This window comes from Dendrobium catenatum, unplaced genomic scaffold (genome assembly GCF_001605985.2).
Source record: "Dendrobium catenatum unplaced genomic scaffold, ASM160598v2 fragScaff_scaffold_692, whole genome shotgun sequence".
Lineage (NCBI taxonomy): Eukaryota > Viridiplantae > Streptophyta > Magnoliopsida > Asparagales > Orchidaceae > Dendrobium > Dendrobium catenatum.
Window position 1 is genome coordinate 1,574,608 of NW_021319154.1, and position 21,287 is coordinate 1,595,894.

Below are 21,287 nucleotides of genomic sequence, written 5' to 3' on the forward strand. Positions count from 1 at the left end.
TCTACGCGGAAAAATGTAGATATAAAAAAAATCTTAATAAACAACATGGCCTCTGATAAACCAATTTACTGCATTGATAGATGGCAAAATGTTAGCAAGTTCTACATTTGGAACTGCAATTGCTTTCCCACACATACGTTTAGAATTTCAAGAGGAAAGTGCGAATTTCCATAGGCCCTAACTCCACAACGAGGGTGGAATTGTTCACTGGACCTCCTCTAATTGGAGTTGGATTATCTCCACTGTCACCTTCAACTCTCCAATTCAATTTCTTCATCTCTGCCTTATCTTGATTTGCTGATAAGCTTGTTTCTTTTAGTTCCTTAATCTGCATTTTCAACAATAAAATGTCTGAAACGCCAAATTTACAGACTTATCATGCATTGATATTTTATAATAATCAAATATCATATTAGACATTTACATGCAGGACAGGTGAAACGCCAAACACGTAAACACATTTCAGACACGATATCCATTTGCCCATTAACAATTTTGAATTGACTCATTATTAATCTTTTGTGTGGCTTATAGGTATTTTATTAAATATTATATGGATGTTATACTATATGCCGTAGATTATATAAATGCATACTTGTTATACGCACGCAGCTCAAAATTGACTGACAATAGATTCTAATCGACTTGAACTTCATTTTGGACAGCTTTCTTACTGCTTCTTAAAGCAGCTTTATAGTACAAAAAATTTAATCTTTGTTTGGGACGGCTTTCTTACTGCTTTTAAAAGTAGCTTTCTAATACAAAAAATAAAATTTATATGCTAAAAAACTATTTTAAGATTCAGTAAGAAAGCCGTCCCAGACGAAGTCTTAATTTTTGTACTATAATACTGCTTTAAGAAGCAGTAAGAAAACCGTCCCCAATGAAGCCTTATACTTCGAGCAAGTTCAAAGCGAGCTCTGAGTTTCAAATAGTTTTTAGCACCCTTATAGTATACATTAAGAATCACTAGCCACAAAACGCAGATGGATATACATACATTTTTTTGTGCAAAGATCTTCTTCAATTCCACCTTAGCCAGTACTGAATTCTGGACATCCTCACCAGCCTGCAGGAAGTCATGGTTTTATAAGAATTTGTCTGAACTAAAAAAAGAGAAGTGCAGAGTAATGTAAAATGGACACCTCATATAAATGAGCCAAACGCAGGAGCACAGTGCCATCATCTAATTCCTGCAAAATGATTAAGTTCAACTACAAGTACTCATTTTTGAACAGAAAAGTTGCACTCAGAGACTTTTCTATATACCTCGAGTGTGATGAGTGCAACATTAGGAGGTAAACTGTAAGTAGGATCCATAGAAGTGGCTTTCGAGATTTGTGAAGATTTCCAATTTCTCTCATCCTATATGATAGGTGTTTGTATAATTGTCAGGAAAAGTAGTTTAAATGAGTATAGCAACTAATTGATGAAGTACCTCATTTGCGAATGCTAAAAGAAGAGGAGAGTATATCTGTTGACCATTTGTCCGCCGCCACTGTGCTCCATGTCCTAATTGATTGACGCTCATGTAGTAAGTTCCCCTAACCTGAGCAGATTGTAATAAGGAAACTCAAATCGTTAGTGTCTATGGATCTTAAAACAAGGCCAGATGATGTGGTTTTGTTGTTGAAATGATAATGATCAATTATAAGACAACAAAGTGGTGGTTGGTGATCAAGAAGATCACATATGATGGAGAAAAATAATATGAGGGATATGTAGGGGGTGCAAACGAGTCATGCCTACTCGCGAGCCGAGCTTATTGAGTCTCGAGCTCGAGTTCGATCGAGATAAAGCTTGACTCAATTACTCGTCGAGCGTCTTAAGTGCAAAAGGCAAAAGGTGAGAGCGGTAGCGCGGAAGCACGAGTGCGGAAGTGGAAGCTCAGGCTCTGTCGCGTGGAACTGCAGACATAGAAGCGGAATTTGAGCAGGGATGGAGCCTTGCGCCTCGCAAGCTCACATCCATTGCCACAACCCGAGCATGCGATTTGGCAGACAAGCCGAGCTCGAGTTAAGCATGACTCGAGCTCGACTCAACTCATTTGCAACCCTAGGGATATGTATATAGTCACATGCATGAAGATGATGAGAGAGAAAGGATAGGAATTGTATAGAGAAGTGGAGAGGGGGGGGGGGGGTTGTTTGTGAGATGGCAAATATAAAAATCATGCAATGTGAGGGATATGTATAGAGACTCATGCGCGAAAGATGATGAGAGAGAAAGCTATAGAGAAAGCATAGGAATTGTATAGAGATGTAGAGAAGGAAACATATGGTTAGCAGAATATGAAAATCAGAACTATCAAGATGCAATCTGAAGGTGTCTATCTATGGGGTGGTAGTTATAAAAGTCTACCTACATTCAAACATTTGCAAATTTTTTTTATAAAACTCTGCCTACATCCAAAGATTATATCACATGGATGAGTGGAATACCGTGAGACCCTGACAAACTTCATCCACACAAACTGTCTCATTAAGTGCTTCTCCAAGAAAACTTCCTTCAACATCAACTATACGCCTTGTATTCAAAATAACTTGGTCAGCACACATAAAAAAGTTAAGTGCAGTAACTAACAGTATTATGTCAAAATGGAACCTATGAAGCATGATTTCCAATTGACCATCCTGAATGCTAGAGCCTCCACAAGCCCGGTCTACAAGAATAGACAACTCATAGTTCTTATCTTCTATATACATTCCCAGGTTGAGCTGCAAAGATTGAACCCAATAAGCAAATCAACCAAAATGAATCCAAATTGTAAATGAATAATTAAATGATTCCTAACTCCTCAAGTTCTTAAGGGACTATTTTGATTCTTCTTTACAGATTTGAGAGATTAAAATGATCTTTTAATACAGTTGGGGACCATTTTGATCTTTCATAAAGAATCAAAAGATCAATAGATTTATGCCTTGACTAATTAGACTACTCTTCACAATTCTTTACCGGGTAATAATTTCCTGCAACAGGTTGATTCACTGTAAGGTTCCAATCGTCTCTGTGATCTCGCACCTGCATCCATTTGAGTAGTTATTTCATGTCGCAATAAGCTTATCAGATGCAATATGCAAGATGAACATACCAAAAGCTTAATAGACAGTTAGCTTCAAATTGAATCATAGAGAATGGGTGGTACTTTTGTCAATATAATGGATATCGATGACATATTTTACATCAATTATATTTAATCAAGTAGAACACAAAGATCACAAACACTGAGTTCCAAAACACCTCAATAAAAGTGTTTTTTTTACGCACTCGCTATCACTGGTTCAATACGCTGCCTACCTCCACTCCCAAAAACAAAGGGAAGAGGAGATGAACAAGTAAAACTACTCTCTCCCTCTCTCCCTCACATTTTTTATACTCTTAGACTTCACTTCCACATAAATTGTCACTATTTACTTCCAATTCCTCTCTCGATCATTTCCCTTTTTAGGAAAGAGGAATGAATCAGTAATGATATTGTAGAGAAGATATAAATACATGGATGGAGGGATGAAAGGATGTAGAGAGAGAGAGAGAGAGAGAGAATCTCCTCCATCTTCTTGAAGCTTTTACCCTAGGTATATAAGTTTTTCTTGGACAATATAAACCATGATTGTTGAATAGAATCCTTCAGTTGGGCTTAGTTGACTGCATTGGTTGACTAAGAAGACCAGGATCATTGATAACTATGGATGACAAAGCCATAATACCTTAATTGAGTTCAAAATATCTTCTAAAAAATCAAATATTCCTACATTCAACAAAGCCGAGGAAGGGCTTTCTTAGCCCACATTGTTATTAGATTTATTCATCTTTTCAATGTACATATACTCTCCAACAATGACTGTGCTTATGATTTTTGCCCCTACTACATCAACCTCTATGTCAAATTGTCAATGCTTTCTATCAATTATCTTTATCAATATTTTCCATTCAGTGAAAGCTCTTTCTTGATACCTCTATTTAATGGTCTTTCTAACACAAATCGCTTTATTGATTCTTTCCACCTGATTCCATTACTCTCTTTTTTATGGATCAATCACGTTTCTTTTATAACACTTGCAACATATGGGCAACAAAACTTTCGAGTACTTCTTCTCTAGTCAATACCAAATATATTTTATTTAATGTTAAATAATAAATAAATAAAATTAAAACATAAAGTGATCCCCAACAGCTCCTTAACAATGAAAAAAAAAAAAAAATCATAGATATATTTTATGAAGTAGAATCCAGAAGTATTACCCGTTTTAGAAAATCCCTTCCATTGGAGTCGGTATAAAATGTCCTGTTCGTGGCCATACTGGTTGTCAAACGAGTAATGACCTCTTTTCCAACCCCATCAGTTGGGACTGGGCCAATCTTCATAAACACAAGGGATTCAAAATGAAGAACAAAAGGTAGAGAATCAAGTTTCATTTGGGATAGCTTTCTTATGACTTCTTAAAACAACTTTTCAGTACAAAAATCATTTTTTTTTTTATTAAAAAACTATTTTAAGAAGTAAGAAAACTGTACCAAACGAAGCCTCAATGTGTATTCTAGTTTTTCTTTAAACATAGATGCGATCATTATAAAAAAAAGCACGAACTTACAGTATATTCAAATTCAACAATTTCCTTGTCCTTGTATATTCTTGTGACCTGAATCAACACCGCTGATTATAAGATCCATAATGAAGTTTTTCAACAGAAAATTGAATTCATTTACAAAAACTAATATGAAATTGATGCCATGTTAACTTGATACAAGCAAGCATGAGAGATTTCTTGTTAAGATCCTCTATTTTGTTGAATCAAGCTAATCCAGGCCTAACCTGATCAATCAGGCTTTAGCTAAGACCATTAAAGTTGCTACAGTCAGTAAAATTTCTCAAACTCTTAGTAGTCAAACATTAGCAAGAATAATTATTTGTGCAGTAAGAAGGTAAACAAAATTCATTTAAAAAATAGGCTTTTAAAGTTTAACAAAAGTTAAATAGTACTAAATCATATAATAATAACAAGAAATCACACACGAGTTACACTCCCACACCGAATGTGACACATTCGGGTTTAGAAGGTTTTGAAAGTTGCACTTTTTTATATCTATGAGGGTCAGTAACAAAGCCGACGACAAATTGAGGCAACAAGACGACGAGATTTTCAAAGCAAATACACACTTTTTTTTCCTTTTTCCTTTTTTTCCTATTTTTCTATTTTTCCTTTCTTTCGAGATCATAAAGTTGGAACCAAATAAAAAAGTTTTTGAAAAATAAGAGTAAAGTTGGTGCTTGCGTGAGTTCGCGGGCTGGCAGGTGGGCTTGGTCGTGTGGGATTGTGATCAAACGAGTAGGACTGGATCGTAGGTCTGGCCACGCAAGGCAGAAAATTGAACGAGACTGACGAGAGATAATTATGTGCAGACACCGGACTCATCTTACTGTCTATAGACGAATCAGGTGCAATCACGTCATCAGTACCGAGCCGCGTTACCGAGTAGGGGGTGACGTGGCACATTTTCATTATGCTCTAGACGGTGTTCAGTCTTGGCACATGAAAGCCCACAGAAGTTGGGGAGAGGGAGAACGAAAGCAATTTTTTATTAATCGAACGCATTTGTTGCTTCATGAATCATTGCTTCTGTTCAAATTTCCCCTTTTTTTAGTTAATTCAACACCTATCATCAATTCTAGTATATTATTTCTTCATTGAATGAAAGAAAAATATGCAAATACCTGATTTATCCATGAGTTAAATTGTTGATGGACTTCATCAACTAAGGATCCCCTTACCACTTTCATAGCTACCTTTATTCATGAAGACCAAACAAAAAAAAAATGTATCAATCATGTCAGAGCTATTTCAGAAAAGAATTTTGCTGAAAATGAAAATTCTCTTAGCATTAAAATACCAATCCCGAAGAAGCTGTAGGAGGTCTACCATCAGGCCGGAAAATGTAAGCATGAGATGCCTTAAAAAATAAATAAATAAATAAATAAACAATACTTCATAGTCTACATTTTATAAAATTAGCATCATAAATATGACAATAAGATGCAATTAAGTACCTGAGGATCTTGTTTATCACCAGGGCTAGAACCATACCAGAGATAATTTTGTTGCACAAGTAAATCAACCTAATTAATAAAATCATTGGTCTAAAATCATTAATTATATGAAAAACTAATTGTTTATAGCTAATTATCAACTAAAGCGTAACTGAAGAAAAACAACTTCCATGATCACATTATCATTATAGACAGTATAAGGGCATCTCCAACCGAAAATCCCATTTTACAATCCAAAATGTAGTGAAACTAAAAAATGGCGCGATTCATCTCCAATCAAACTCCATTTTGCGCCCTTCGCAAAAGATAACCGTCTTTCTCCTCTTTCGTGCGTTTCTTCGACAAATCCGGTATAGACAGAAAAATAACGCTGGTGAACAGTGCAACGTCAATACTAGCGTTGCAATGTTCACCCACAACCAAATACCAAAATTTTGCCGTTCGGCTGGAGCTTGCGAGCGACGCCATTCATACATTTGGAGTTCGTTTGGAGAACGCCTAAGGAGGATATTAAACTACTCACTCCTGTTCTGTGGTTCACCACTCTTTTCAGTTTCCCAGAAGTTGACGAGAAGCTTATTTTAAGAGGCCCAGGTCCTATCTCCACTGTTTCATCATCAGCTGATGATATAGTTGAGATAAGGCTCTCTGAAGTGCTTTCTTCTGCAACAAAGAAATATTAAATGAAGTAATATAACTGGTAAAATTGATAATTAGCAAATAACAAAATCACAGCAATCTATGAAATAAACCTTTCTTAGTTGCTTTTGATATATAATAGGTATTCCATCCCAGTGGTGGCACAAGTACTTTAAATACAAGCCAGAACTTTGCGGAATCCTTTGGCAGCTCTCCAAGGTATGCCTTGACATAAAAATCTCTTATATTCGCAGTAGTATTGTCCATCTCAATAACTTGAGACTCGATAGAATTGCCATTAGCATCACGTACAACAAGCTCGTTATCATTAACCTGATGGAAGTAGAAAAGTTTTTATATTAGTTTCTTATATTCGCAGCAGCAAAAATGGTTTAAACATGCTAAATATGATCATGAATATTCAAGCCAATATTTTTCATCTGTAGCTACAGTAAGCTAAAGGACATTCTTTCATTCTACCTGATTATCTTCTATAGATATCTGATAAGTGAACTGGCATTAAGGGGAGAGAAAATAAGCTTTCTAACATAAAATTTGTGCTGTGGAACAACAAATGAACCATCTCTACCAATCTTTCTTTAAAGTAGCTTCTGTGAATATTGAAGCTGTTAAATTTAGAGAATTGGAGAGGGAAAAAGGCTTAACTTTAATGTACAAATCTATCCCTATTTATAGATCTATACAGGATATCCAATGAAAAAACAAATAAATGATAGAATCATGCATTATTGTCCTAATATAATATTTCCTAAATCAACCACCTAACTATAGAAAGAGATCGGCATGATCTAGGTGAGCCTAGCTCTCATGGATCCCCATCCTAGCTGTGGGATCAATTATTGAGGGATGGCTGGGATTTAATAGTTTCCCTCAAGCTGGGGAATACATATCTGTGATTCCCAATTTGGTAATCAATACCAAATAGGTAGAGTTATCAAGTCCATTTGTAAGAATATATGCAAGCGTATCTTTCGATGAGACATGATAGATACATATAAAATCAATGTCTAATTTTTCCTTTATAAAATGTTTGTCCACTTTTATGTGTTTGGTCCTATCATGTTGAACCAGATTGTGAGTTATGCTGATTTGTTGTGACAATGTAGCTTCATGGGTCCTTCCCACTTAATCCTTAGGTCTTTTAGAATCATCTTGATCTATAGTAGCTCACATATTCCCAAGGACATAACTCTGGATTTTGCTTCTACACTAAATCTTGCCACCACATTCTTTCTCTTGCTTCTCCATGTAACTAGGTTTCCTCTAAAGAAAATGCAGTATCCTAAGGTAGATAGTCTATATACTACTGATACTGCATAATATGCATCAATATATGCTTCTGGGGTTATTCCAAAGTCTCTTCTGAAGAGAATTCCTTTCCTTGGGTTAAGATAGTGCGGTATTTTGTCTACAGCTTGCTTGTAAGTCTATTTTGGATTTTGCATGATTTGGCTAGCTATACTTATAGTAAATGCTATATCTAATGTAGTGTGAGAAAGGTAAATCAATTTTCTCACAAGTCTTTGGTAAGATTCCGATGCACCTTGGTATTAAAAACATCAACAAACTCTAAGATATTCAACACAAAAATAGATTTATATTGATTGAAAATCAAATACAAACAAAGCAAGATACATTGATCTTCTTTCGAGAGGAGGACCTTCTCTCCCAAACTCTAGACTCCTTTAGGATCCATCACAAAAAGAAAACTACAATACTCTCAAATCGAATTTTGCATACAAATATAACATATATGGCAAACAAGAAAACAACAAATTCCAAAATAGCATTCCCCTAATTTCCTCAGCCCTAAATTAGCCCCCAAATCAGCCCTCAAATCAGCCCTCTATAATTAGAAAATATCTCCTAATTAATCTCCTCTAACTCAGCCCCCAAATGTGCCCATTTTAATTAGTAAATATCTCATAATTAATCACCATCAAAATAACCCCCAAATCAGCCCTTTTTAATTAGGAAACATCTCATAATTAATTTCTTTCTTAATTACTCTTCTCAGATATGCAATGATAAGTTTAATGGGCCCCACAAGCAGGGCTAAATTTCCCTCTCCCGTATCAATACTCCCCTCACCAAAATGCACATTGTCCTCAAGGTGGAAAGTAGGGAACCGTCTCCTGATTGCCTCGTATATATGACTCCTATGTGGCATCATGCTTTGGCAGGTCTTTCCACTTGATTCGCACCTCTTGTGCTCCTGTCTCCCCTCTGCACACACCTGCTACTTTCAGGGGTTCCAAAATGACCTCCGTCAAACTCGGGGGTAGAGATGATGGTGTATACTCTCCAATTGACTTCCTCAGCTAATAGATATGAAAGAATGGGTTCAAAACTGATGAAGGTGGCAGCCACAGTCAATAAGCTATTGCTCCAATACGCACCATGACCTCATGCATGTGATGTGGTATGGTAACTTGCATAATGATGAGTACATATTACGATTGAACAAGATGCACATATTAATACTACATTTGTTACATCATCGGCCTTACTTATGGACATATATGATTATGTCTGATTTGTGATTTCCATTATATACAATGTAAACTATATAAGTCACATAGCATGTGATTTACATGCTCTAAGCTGTGAATGTGAATGATATGTATGAATGAGAACACAATATGAGAGTGAGAATGATCCATATAAACAAGGAAGATCCCTAATTCGCACGTAATCTTTTAGCCCCACAAGAGAGTAAGACTATGAATTAATCAAAATGAGGCCAAGGTATTATGACAAAGGTACTAAACATTCAAAATGGGTAGAACATGCACTAGCTAATGGGCATATGAATTGACAATTGAGTACCACTATGGCTTCCGAGCATGCCAAGGGCACCAGGATGATGATTGTGGCATAATTTTCTAAAGTTATGGCCGCTATGTTATTACCTACTATTCTATGCTACATGTAAGCAAAATAATATTCTGTGATCTATTTTTTTCTTTTTACAGGATTGCTTTATCTTGTTGATGCACCCTTTGCTATTGGCAGCCAGGTAACATTTTAAAAATTTGAGCCATACTTTCTTATATATATAGAAACATTGTAGAAACCTAAACTATAGAAGACCATTGAAGCCATCAAGGCTAAGACTTTTGCAATGATACCAAAATCAAAATTGAAAACCTTCAACATAGGATGAGAGGATTATATGTTAGGACACTACAGGAAATCGTCTAATACCGGTGGCGATTAGACGATTTCCGGCAGTTAACATCAATTTTTTGGCAGTTTTTAAACCGCCGGTATAAGCTGCGTAGGAAATGGATTCCAGCGGCTGGAAATTACTGGAACCAAAACCGCAGATAAACCTCTAAAAGATTCTGGCACAAATACTGTCGGTAAACCACTGGTCATTATTGGCGGTCGCATCGACTAATACCGGCGGTCACACCGACAAATACCGGAGGTTAAACTGCCGGCATTTCTATTGACTACCGGAAATTCTGCCAGTATTCAGTGAATTTACTATAGTGAGAGAATATGACTTCTCTAGAAGTTTGTTAATTATAGGTAAAAAGAGCAAGGTACTGGCATTATGTGCCAGCACTTGTGAAATTTGTAGAATGCAGTTTACAGAACTCAACAGGAGTAAGCTTGCTTGAAAAGCAATAAATGGTTTGGAGACTTATATATTCAATAGATTGGTGACCATACAGAACTACATCCAGATTTATTTGTATCAAATCAAAAAGACCAGTTTTGAAAACAGATGTTCAGTATGTACTTACTGGAACCTTAACATACTCCATACGATCCCATCCAAGAGAATTATAAACTACTATTACCTGTGCAAACCAATGAAATTCATCACTTACACGTTAAATTTTGAAAAAAAATAAAGCACTAGAGGACAAATATGAGACAAAAAAAGGAGGCTATAAATCGGTAAAGGAACATAAATACTTACTAAACTCTTCCCATCTGAAATTTCTTCTGTAGGTGGGCAGTAACTTATATTGAGCAAATTGCACTGAAAAAATGACAAGAAACTTATTATGTCTCATTTAATTGCTTAAGAATTTCAAACTTCATCCAACCAAATGAACCTTGCTAGAATATGAACTATGCAAATAATGTGAATCATGGTACATCACAAATTCAAAGTTTGTTTAGCAGCATGAACAGTAATATTAACTTTGGAGTGCATTCTTCATGTTCAATATAGATATTTTTGCAAGATGAGTGTTGTATTCTATAGTCAGGTTGATGTTCTTATGATTTCAAAATAGTCCTCAAATTATTTATATATGGTCATTTTACTCACATAGTATAATATTGCGTCGATTTTGTCCTTCGACTATACAAAATTGATCCAAATTTGCCCCTTTGGGGTTAACTTGGGATCAAATTTGTAAAGTCGAGGGACTAAATTAGGATCAATTTTATATTATAATTGTTCAATTACAATATGAAAGACTATTTTGAATCAATTTTTTATAGTCGGTGGATTAAATTTGGGCACCATGATACTATGAGACTAAATTGACCATACACGAATAGTCTAGGAAAAATTTTGGATTTTTTTTTCTTACATCATGTAAATTAGAATGCTATATGATGGAGATGTTGATGAAAAAATATTTGATCTTTCGATCTTCCTGTAACCCTTATCTTGATCTTCCTACTTTTTCCACTAAACCAAATTCTTTGCTTCCAAAATATCAAAAAAAAAAATAATAATAATAATAATAAAATAATAAATAAATAAATAAATAAAAGAATCCACAATGATCATCATTTTTGTTGTCTCGCTCATTATCACATAAAGGCTATACATATTAAAAAATAAAACCTTAATTAAATATAATACTATCCTTATTCCAATTGTTTTCAATTACATTTTAAAATTAAAATAAAAAACAAAAGTTCTGTCATAAGTACTGGCGGAGCTAGAATAAGGGCCATTGAGGGCTTTTCCAGTATAAGGGCCATGGGGGCACGAGCCCTCACTGACCCATCTAACAATAAAAGCGAATAGAACCCAAAATATTGGGCCCAGTTAGAGATAAAAGCCCACTGTTTTATATAATCTTTTAAAATTATAAAGGCGGCAGAGCTAGGGATAAATCCAAGCTCCTTTCGCTGAGAAATCTAGAGCTCTATCCATTGGACCACAACGACACAACGTTTGATATATTTACTATTTTTTATTTAAATCATAATTAAGCCGACAGTAAGCAATAATTCCATTATTTCTTCTTGGTCTGAAATTTGTATCTTTAAAATAGTATGTATGTATATATATATTATAGGCTATAATTTTCTTTTTTTATAAAACTAATACCAAAATATTTCAAGTAAAATAAGATAATCATCGCATTATGTGTAATTCAATTAATAGAATATAGAATATAGAATATAAAATTTAATAATTTATTGAAAATGAATATTAATATACGTTATGAACTATTAAATAAAAAGGTAAAAAAAAAAATCAACGAAAAAAAATTAAGAGTTATTTAAAAAATTATCAATTTGTGCCCCCACTAATAGAATTTTCAACCTCTGCTCCTGAGCATAAGTGATAAAGGGACAAGAAAAACTTGAAAATATCTTGATTCAAGTTAATTGTTGTATGGTTTGAATCGAGAAATTTGTCTTGTAAGAAACTAAGCCTTTCAAAATTATATTGGCTGAATAATTATACCATATTTACAATATGGTGTTTATATGCTATAAGGGTGTCACAATTTGAAACGACCCAAAAATTCAACTCGGATACGACCTGAAAATTCTGGTTCTGATTGACCCATTTATAATACAGATCGAGTTTGGGTTTAGAAAACTGTCCTTGTTTAAGTTTCAAGACAGGTTTAAATCAATTCGATAACCCGAGTTTGACCCGAATGCAACCAGATACCTTATTACTATTAAGTCTTTAAGGCTGTCATGCTTTCATAATTATCAGGTTTGCATCTTCAGCTCTTTTGTTTCACAACTTTCGCTCCATGCCCTAGCCCTCGTTCTTGTCTGGCGTCTCCGTTATTCATCTTGCAGTGGTTGTTGTAGCCTTGATTTCTAAAGAAATTAACCGGCCACAATCCCTTCAGGTCTCATTTTCTCCTCTCGTAGACTCGGTTTTCCAGTTTTCTCCTTCGGGCTTTCAATTTTGTGGGCATATCTGGTAAGTTATTTCATTTGGAGATAATGGGCTGATACTATCATTGTTTGGCAAGCATTTTAGTTTTTATTTTGAGTTTCCCTAATTTTTTTTTTCATATGTGAGCTTCTCAAACCAAAACTCTATGTTGTATTTGTGTGATTTCAAAACCCTAGCTGATGTCAATCCTATATATCAGTAGACAGCCTTTAATCCTTTATGTTTTTTATTTAAAGATACATTTTTTTCAAAATCCTAGCTAATGTCCATCCTAAACCCTAGCTGATGTTAATCCGCTATGCATTTTTTTCTTCAATAAATATTTATGTTTGAAGAAATTTGATGAATTATTGGGAATGTTTGCACTTTAGGATTTATATATTGTAGCTTGGATGAATAATGAATTTGAGGGAGATAATGACAAAGTCTCGAAATTATTCAGAGTTAAAAGAATGGGTGCGTTACCAATAATCATCAAAGAGAATTCAAAAGCTTCGTACCTGGCTTAACTTAATTGATGATGTACTGGAGTCACAATTCTCATCCGGAGTAAGAAGACAAGGAATAGCACGGTTGACAACTATCTCAGCCTAAAGAAATTCAATAAGAAATAACAAAAATCATAGCCACAGAAATAGAGAAATGTTCAGAAGGGAGTAATGACATCTCCAACCGAAAATCTCATTTTTCACTCCAAAATACAGTGAAACTAAAAATTGCCGTGATTCATCTACAATCGAACTCTATTTTGCGCCCTTCTTCGAAAACAACCGTTTTCTCCTCTTTCACGCGTTTCTTTGGCAAAGCCGGCAGAGACATAAAAATAGTGGAGGTGAATAGTGCAATGTTAATATTGGCATCGCACTGTTCACCTGTAACCAAATTGCGGAAGTTTTGCCGTTCGGCTGAAGCTCTCGAGCGACGCTATTCATGCATTTGGAGTTTGGTTGGAGATTGCTTAAGCAAAAGATGCAAACCTGAGAAGCTCCATATGCAAGACGCTTTGTATAGTCATTTGTTACGTGCAGTAGTGAAGTACCAGAGATAGCATCATGGTGCTGAGCAACACCCAAAGCCTCACCTAAAGAAAAGGTGGTTAAACCAGCTTTCCTTCCTACCAGAAACTCTAGTTGTCTTGCAGCCTATTTGAGATATTAGATGCTTCAGTAGTAAAACTCAAAGATTATATATACACCAAAGGAAAAGAAGCAATAATATATGCACAACTAAGTATTGTACCAGGTAATAAGCGCTTAACACACGAACAAATCTCTTGAATGTTGGTCGGCTAGTATAATAGCCAGTAAAATAAGCATTGGGAGCATTGGCATATCTGCAGTTATTATGGAAAGCTAATACGTAAGAATAATATTAAAAGATTTAGATTTCGTTTGGGATGACTTTTTTACTGCTTCTTAAAACAGTTTTTTAGTAGAAAGTTTTTACTTTTTTATTAAAAATCTACTTTACGAAACAGTGAGAAAGCCGCCCCAAGCAAAACTTTAGCATATAGCTTACGGTAAATAGTCATCTGTTTTCAGCGGCCATGCTTCATTTGAAGCATATTTTGCATCAGTATAGATTGATGGTGTGGAATACAGTGCATGGATACGGCCATCCTGCAATGACATTGAAAGTGGGCATCGAAAGTTAAAGGCTTGCATTTACAACAATGTATATCATTGAATTAGTGAGAGTTTATCACCGTTTTGAAGGCTTCTCCACCAAAGAACTACATTAAGCATAAGCGTTAATTATCATACTTTCTTCCAATTTGAACATTACAAATATAGTTTTTCCTCTCTTTGGTTCGCTGGTAGATGTATATGTAAGTGTTTCTTTTTCTATACATGAATATTGTATTAGACATGCATATCTTTCTGATCATTTTTGCTCACCAAATGATTATTCTGATCGTTGCAGGAAAGGGAAAGGAGAAGGTTTAATCATAATAGTACCAGATTATGTTTGTAATTTTGCTTTTTTTAGTCAATGTAAGAAAACCCTTTTTTTTTTTTTTAAGGTTAGCAGCTTGTTGTTAGGCAGTTGTTTTGATTTTTGATAGATACTCTGTAAAAGAAAGTTTTTGGAAATGAAAATTTAATTGTTTCTGCATATAATTGATATTTTACGTTATCAATATCATTAAAAACATTTCAAAAGACCACAAATACTTGTAGGCAGAATGAGAACACTAAATTACTGTAAAGATAGTAATGAAAAATCAGAAGCAACAGTAACAATATCAATTAGTAAGAAATAAATGTTGTTACATTATAAGCGAGAAAACTAATCCTCTTAACGATCTTTTAAATTAAGGGATCAGAAATGGTAAATGGAAAAAGATCATGACATCTCTTTCTCAAAAAAGATGCTTCCAAGCTTTTATTATTTCGTTTAGTAGATTTAGAAAGTTCCAAGCTCTAGTATACATGTAGAACAAACATTAATAGCTTATGGAAAAGCTCACTATAATCTGATTGTCATACCATGTTTACATAATTGATAAACTTGTCCATTTCCTTGAACCAAGATTCAGCATACTGGTACGCAAAATCATCACCCATTGTCCACATAATATGATTTGTGCGAGTCACGTTAGCCTGACAAACATCATGCAAGCAATGGTTGCATTAACACTAAGGTTTTGTTTGAGATGACTTTTTTACTGCTTCTTAAAATAGTTTTTTAGAAAGCTAAAAAGCTACTTTAAGAAGCAGTAAAAAGCCGTCCCAAATGAAGCCTAAGACAAAATTATAATAAGAATAGTATGCATGGATATTGAAGGGGAAAAGTTGAATGTGAAATTCATGTTTACTTGAACCAGAGCAGCATCAATAAAATCATTTACACGCTCGTTAACATTGTAAACATCGAGATGAGGATCATCCTGCACATTATGAATACAAAAAACAAAGCAGGGAGTCTGTATTCGTGGTGGGGGTAATTAGATCTATAAAAAGTAATCAACCTATTCAAACTTCATACTTGGACAGGAGAGTCGTAATAATCCATTTCAAAATAAAATCCTTCTGGAGGGCCGTAAAGATCAGGAAAAGCACCCGCAAAAATCTGGTGTTTCCATAATTTGCTTCAATGAACAATAAATCACAAAGGAAGTATATTGGGATCTAGAAATCTGAGAACCTGGGAGGATGAACCAAAAGTTCTTGAACCACGCCAAATGACTTCAAGAGATTTGTCCACTTTACGTTTTTTTTTCTCCTGGTAGTCAATCCTTGCAAAGAATACAGCATCAAAACCAAGCTGCATGAAAAATAAGGCAATTAAACAAAACTTTTCATTTTTGTTGGCATTTTTCATCAGTGGAGTTGATGGTGATACTTTTCATTTAAAATGAATGAAATGAAACAGATAAATGAAAATTAGATTATGTGGACACTGAAGTAGCACTCAAAAAATGCAAACAAAGTTTCCTAGGCCAACTATGGAAGAGAATAATCAAAAGTAGCGACGACCACCATCACCTTACCAGTTATTTGGACTAAAAAACTTTCATTATACTATCCTGCTGCGAAAAATATGGAGCTCAAAAACCTAAGATAGAGATATATGATGTCACGAAATGGCCTACATCCATGGGAGAAGGCTGAGCAGAGTTTTATTCCTCAAGTGAGTACAAGCTAAAATAGCATCACACCAAAAGTTATAGCATCAGAAATTATTTTTTACTTTCACTGAAAAAAAAAGTTAAAAGGAAAAAATAAAGCTCAAGCCAAATTTAGACGACCAAACATATCTTTCAAGCCCCAGAAGTTTGGTTCGGCCTCACAATAATCAAGCATAATAGAAAGGAAAGGCTACAAAAGTTCATGCATATTTATTAACCGCATAGCCTCCAAAACTCAAAATTTCAAGAAAAGAAGCTTTAGACATGCAAAGCAAAAAGGTCATAAAGTTTAAGGCAAATTTTATATGGTGTGGGCATATTATGGAAAGATTATTCTATGCGGACGCGGGACGGGAGAACCGTCTGGTACCCGCTTGGTACCGAACATCGGTACCGCGCTCGGTACCGAGCACGGTACACTTTTGAGATGACATGGCATATTTTTATTGGTCTTGGACGACGTACGGACTCCGCACAGAATAAAAATTCCACATTATGATGTAAAATGAACATGCTAAGTAAGAGGTACACTCTTTGCACAAGGATCCCCACAACATGTAGGTACACAGGGGCAGAATCAGCCTTAATTTTCAGGGTGGCAAAATTATTAATAAAAATGTAGAGATTTCGTAGATATGAATGGGTATGCATGAAAATCGAAGATAGCACAGCTAACGAGTATATTACCTCGGATCCTAATAAGTAGCCTTGCACGGCAGAATGTCCAAAAGGATCAATCTGCCAACCAATTCGAGGAATATGGTTAAACTGTTTCTTTATCATAAGATGACCAAGAGTAGTTTGATCAATCATATCAATATAGTGTGTAGCAGCTTCATCATGCATGCACCAGCCACCATTTCTGTATGAGAAGAAACCCTTATCATCACAACAAATACGTATAAAGAGCAATTGGTTTGTCTATCATTACATACACGAATTCCAACTGGCCAGAATCTACTAATTTTTTGACCGCTTCTTGCATCATATCACTTTGTTCAGCCCACCATCTTTGGAAAAAAGCCTGCACATCAAGCCATTTGTAGCATTACTTCACATATTCAAATATGGAATTAATAGAGCAATAAGAAATACAAAGTTTCTGTTCACAATTATCAGTTGCAAGTTAAATATGTCACTACAAAAAATTAGTTGAACTACTGGAGGTTAAACCGGCGCTGCCGGTTGGAAGCGCCGGTATTAAACACTAAACCGTCAGATTTCTGGTGGTGAACTGATCGCCGGAAATACGGCCCGTATTTTGTAATGTGCAAAGTAAGTGTATAGTACGAGCTGCTCCAAAAATGTGTTCTCCACAAATGTAAAGCCATGGAAGCATGCAAGTGTAGTATTGAAATTTTTATTTTTATTTTTTTAAGTTGCACATAAGCGGCAAAATACCAAACAAATGCTAACCATCTACTCCTAGATGAATGCAGATTTTATTTGCACATTAAATCTATTTGTTAACTTTATTTATTTAATTAAACGCATGACATTTTAATTGTATTTAAGTAAGAGATAATTGTTAGAATGCCAAAGATTTTAATTGTATTCATTTATATATTTAAATACAATTAATTAATAAATTTATTTGCATTATATTTTTAATTTATATCTATCACAGCAATTAATAACATAGTTTATTAATTAATATTCATTCAATAATAATTGTTAAAAATTAATATCTTAATAATTAGTAATAAAAAATTAAAGATAAGTTTTAATTAATTATTTTAATAAAAAATCTTTATATCTAAACTATTATTATAAAAATCATTTGAGTTTTACCCATAAACACAATCTTAGCCTTTCATTTTAATTATTCAAATAGAATCATGGACTTTGATTTTATTATCTTATCATGATTAATTAATAATTTTCAAAATAATTAATATATTATTACTTTCTATATGAGCAAAGTTTTCATTTAAATTTTAAACAAATAAATGAAGAAATCATTTAAATTTTTTAATGCTTCTTAGTCTCCCTTTAATTAAATATCACTTTGTATTCCAATCTTCCTATCCTCTAAATAAATGAAAAAATCCTAAAAAATAAAAATGATAAAATTTTGTCCATGCATTTCATTGGAACTCTTGGTTTACTAACCACCAGAAAACAGTCGGTATTTTACGAAAACACCGGAAATCTAATTGAAACCGCCAAAAAAACCGCCGGTAATGCCTGAATTTTCTGTAGTTAAGTTATCGTAAACTCCTTCTCACTTATGAAGTCCCCAGACGAACCACTATAAGAAAACAATTCATTTCCAACAGAATTAAATTCGTCGCAATTTCTAGCAGATTTTCGACAAATTTCAGAAGAATTTCTAACTGATTTTTTTACTAAAATTCCAACGGATTTATTTATGACAGAATTCCCAGCGGATTTCGGATGGAAATATAAAATTTAAGTTATATTTTAACATCTTATTATTAAATTAAATATTTTATATTGAAAAAAAATAACTTGAATTATTTAAATTAATAACTAATTTTATTGAAAAAAAAATAAATATTTTTGCTTTAAAATTAATAATTACTTTTAGTATTTATTAATTATAATTAAAAAAAAAAGATGTAGCACTATTTTCAGTTTTTCCTTAATGGCCAGAGGGTAGGTGGCTTGTGCGAGCGGAGGAGGTGTGGTTCGAACCCGTCGTAGGCATTGGGCATGGGTTGCGGGCTAGCTTGGGTATGGGTTACTGGGCTGGGTATTTTGGGCAGCTTGGGACATAGCGGACTGGTTTGGGCTGGCCGGTCAGGTTAGCGCGTGCAGGTGGGCCAGGCAGCGGGCTGGCGGGGTTTTGGGTTGGTCGGTCGTGTTGATGTACTCGAAACCGATTTTAAATTTTTTTTAATGTTCCAGTGCAAAAATAATCCGCTGAAAATTTTTTTTTTCTCAGCGCATTATTTTGCGCCGGAAAGATTTTTTCGATGCTTGTTTTACCAGCGAAAACTTTTACGCCGGAAATACTAATTTGCAATGGATTTTGGCCATTTTTCCATGGAAATGGCAGCCGAAAAGTGACGTTTTTCTTGTAGTGAACCCAGCAACTCGCTCCCGACAATTGTTATCTATCGGCCTTCACATTACAATTATCTAGCCCTCACTCCACAGTCTCATATCTCCTCCCATAAACTCTCCAAACAACATTATTGTTGTCGCTTCAGTCCTTTCCTAATGCTGAATTATTACTTGGCATAAAGTTTAGATCATTTCCTAATGTCGGATTATGCAACTGGCATGTTTATGCTCTTTCTCTTATTCTTTCTTTTTTTTCGTTTCTTCTATTTTCTTATATAATTTCTCTCTGAAATTGTTAACAGTTTCTCCTCATGCCCGCTCCTCTTTTCACCCTTACAGAGGTTAGCAAGTAATCACATTTTCAGTAAAAAAAAGATTTTATTTTTTCTACTACTTATTTCATTGGATTAAATTTCTAACAATTCACAAAAAAACAAAAAAAAAAAAAAATCTTTTTTTTTCTTTATTTTTTATCTTCACATAGGAATCGAGACTATGACTTATGAGCTAGAGGTAATGTACATTTCTCTCATTGAGAAGACCGAATAAATGCTATTTTTTGTTTTATTGAGGTTTCCCCTTCCTCAAAAGGAAACTAATGTTTTTTTCTAAAGCCTGCTAAAATTCAGGGAGACAATGGAGACAACACCCATGAATATTTTGATAGTCGTAAGGGTGTAGTTAAGTTTGAAGATGTACAAATCTGTTCTATAATCATTAGAAAAATTAAAGTAATAAATAAATAATAATAATAATAAATCTCTAAATTTACACATCGACTATATGTGAGTATTCTCCTCTATTTTTTCAATATTTCTTGCCCACTTTGCTCATGCCCACATTGTGCTAGTTCTCTAATAAAAGAACAAACGTTTACCAGTGTGTACATACCTGTTCGGCATAAGCAAACTTCCTATTTGGATCTTTGAGCAACGCCACCACCAAAGAGTCCAGCACGTTATTCACACAAGCACCCTGCATCGACATTTGCAGAAACCAATATAGAATCCACTTTCTCAAAGAAGAACAAAACCATAAGATCAAAATCTAGAAACTTCAATTCTACCCAGGCCACGTACCTGTATGCTATTATTAGAGCCGACGTAATACTGATCGATTGTCTTCAACCACCCAACATCATCATGAGTGTGAGGAACCAGGTGAACATTGAGCTTTCCGTCGACGACGCCGGCGGTCGTATTGTATCTAATAAAAACTCCTCCAACCTCCACCAATAATAGAGAGATCAAAAGCAACGCCGCTGCCACCGGCGACGACATTAACGTGGCCGATGATAGATAGAAGGCTTCAGGATTGAGAGCGTCGGCGTACCAATTTGTAGAAGAATGGGATGACAGTGAGCAAGCTGGGTAAGTCGCCAGATGGAGGACGAAAAACGCTGCAGAGTTGAATGTTAATATATTGTTTAAATATGATTTATTTGGATGCAGAGAGAAAAGTCAATCTGCATGCCGTTAAAATATAATTTGTCTGGATATAGGAAAAAAAATAAAATTCGATTTAGATACGGCCATACGGGACGGAATGGTTGTTTCATCATTGGCTGCTGCCAGCCTTTTTTTTTTTTAATAATTTTAAGGTCAATTATATTAAATTCATATGTTGCCTTAATACTAACTATTTAATCACTAAAACAAATGCAGGTTGATAACTCTTATGTGTTTTGAAATTTGCACTAAGGCTAATATGACTTAGTGAGATCCGAACTATGACCGGACGGTCGACGAAGTAATTCCTTCGCTTTTATTCGTGCTGTAATCCCCTACATGTCT

The 21,287-nt window shown here is 34.6% G+C and overlaps 1 protein-coding gene across 1 annotated transcript; it reads right to left on the bottom strand.

Moving 5' to 3' along the window:
• Nucleotides 1-111: 111 nt before the first annotated feature.
• On the bottom strand, nt 112-20,774 carry LOC110104094 (alpha-mannosidase-like). Its single transcript, XM_028695839.1, has 29 exons — nt 20,574-20,774; nt 20,386-20,469; nt 17,400-17,488; nt 17,152-17,326; nt 15,981-16,100; nt 15,822-15,905; nt 15,652-15,723; nt 15,323-15,436; nt 14,352-14,452; nt 14,073-14,166; nt 13,625-13,975; nt 13,334-13,423; nt 10,641-10,703; nt 10,462-10,518; nt 6,799-7,018; nt 6,570-6,706; nt 6,047-6,115; nt 5,890-5,949; nt 5,714-5,785; nt 4,593-4,640; nt 4,243-4,359; nt 2,956-3,021; nt 2,605-2,717; nt 2,442-2,526; nt 1,439-1,549; nt 1,270-1,365; nt 1,146-1,193; nt 1,001-1,069; nt 112-328 (listed from the first exon to the last, which is right to left on the bottom strand). Exons 1-29 carry the CDS (start codon nt 20,772-20,774, stop codon nt 140-142), a joined length of 3,195 nt encoding a protein of 1,064 aa, XP_028551672.1. The 3' UTR covers nt 112-139.
• Nucleotides 20,775-21,287: the final 513 nt, after the last annotated feature.

Bases quoted from the DNA above. Each gene is read 5' to 3' on its own strand.
- LOC110104094 (XM_028695839.1), bottom strand. From the start codon at position 20,774: ATGTCGTCGCCGGTGGCAGCGGCGTTGCTTTTGATCTCTCTATTATTG. The intron at 14,453-15,322 runs GTATGACAATCA...ATGTCATTGCAG, and splicing joins TTATCAATTATGTAAACATG to GATGGCCGTATCCATGCACT. The intron at 13,424-13,624 runs GCGTGAAAGAGG...GAATTTCTTTAG, and splicing joins GCCGGCTTTGCCAAAGAAAC to GCTGAGATAGTTGTCAACCG.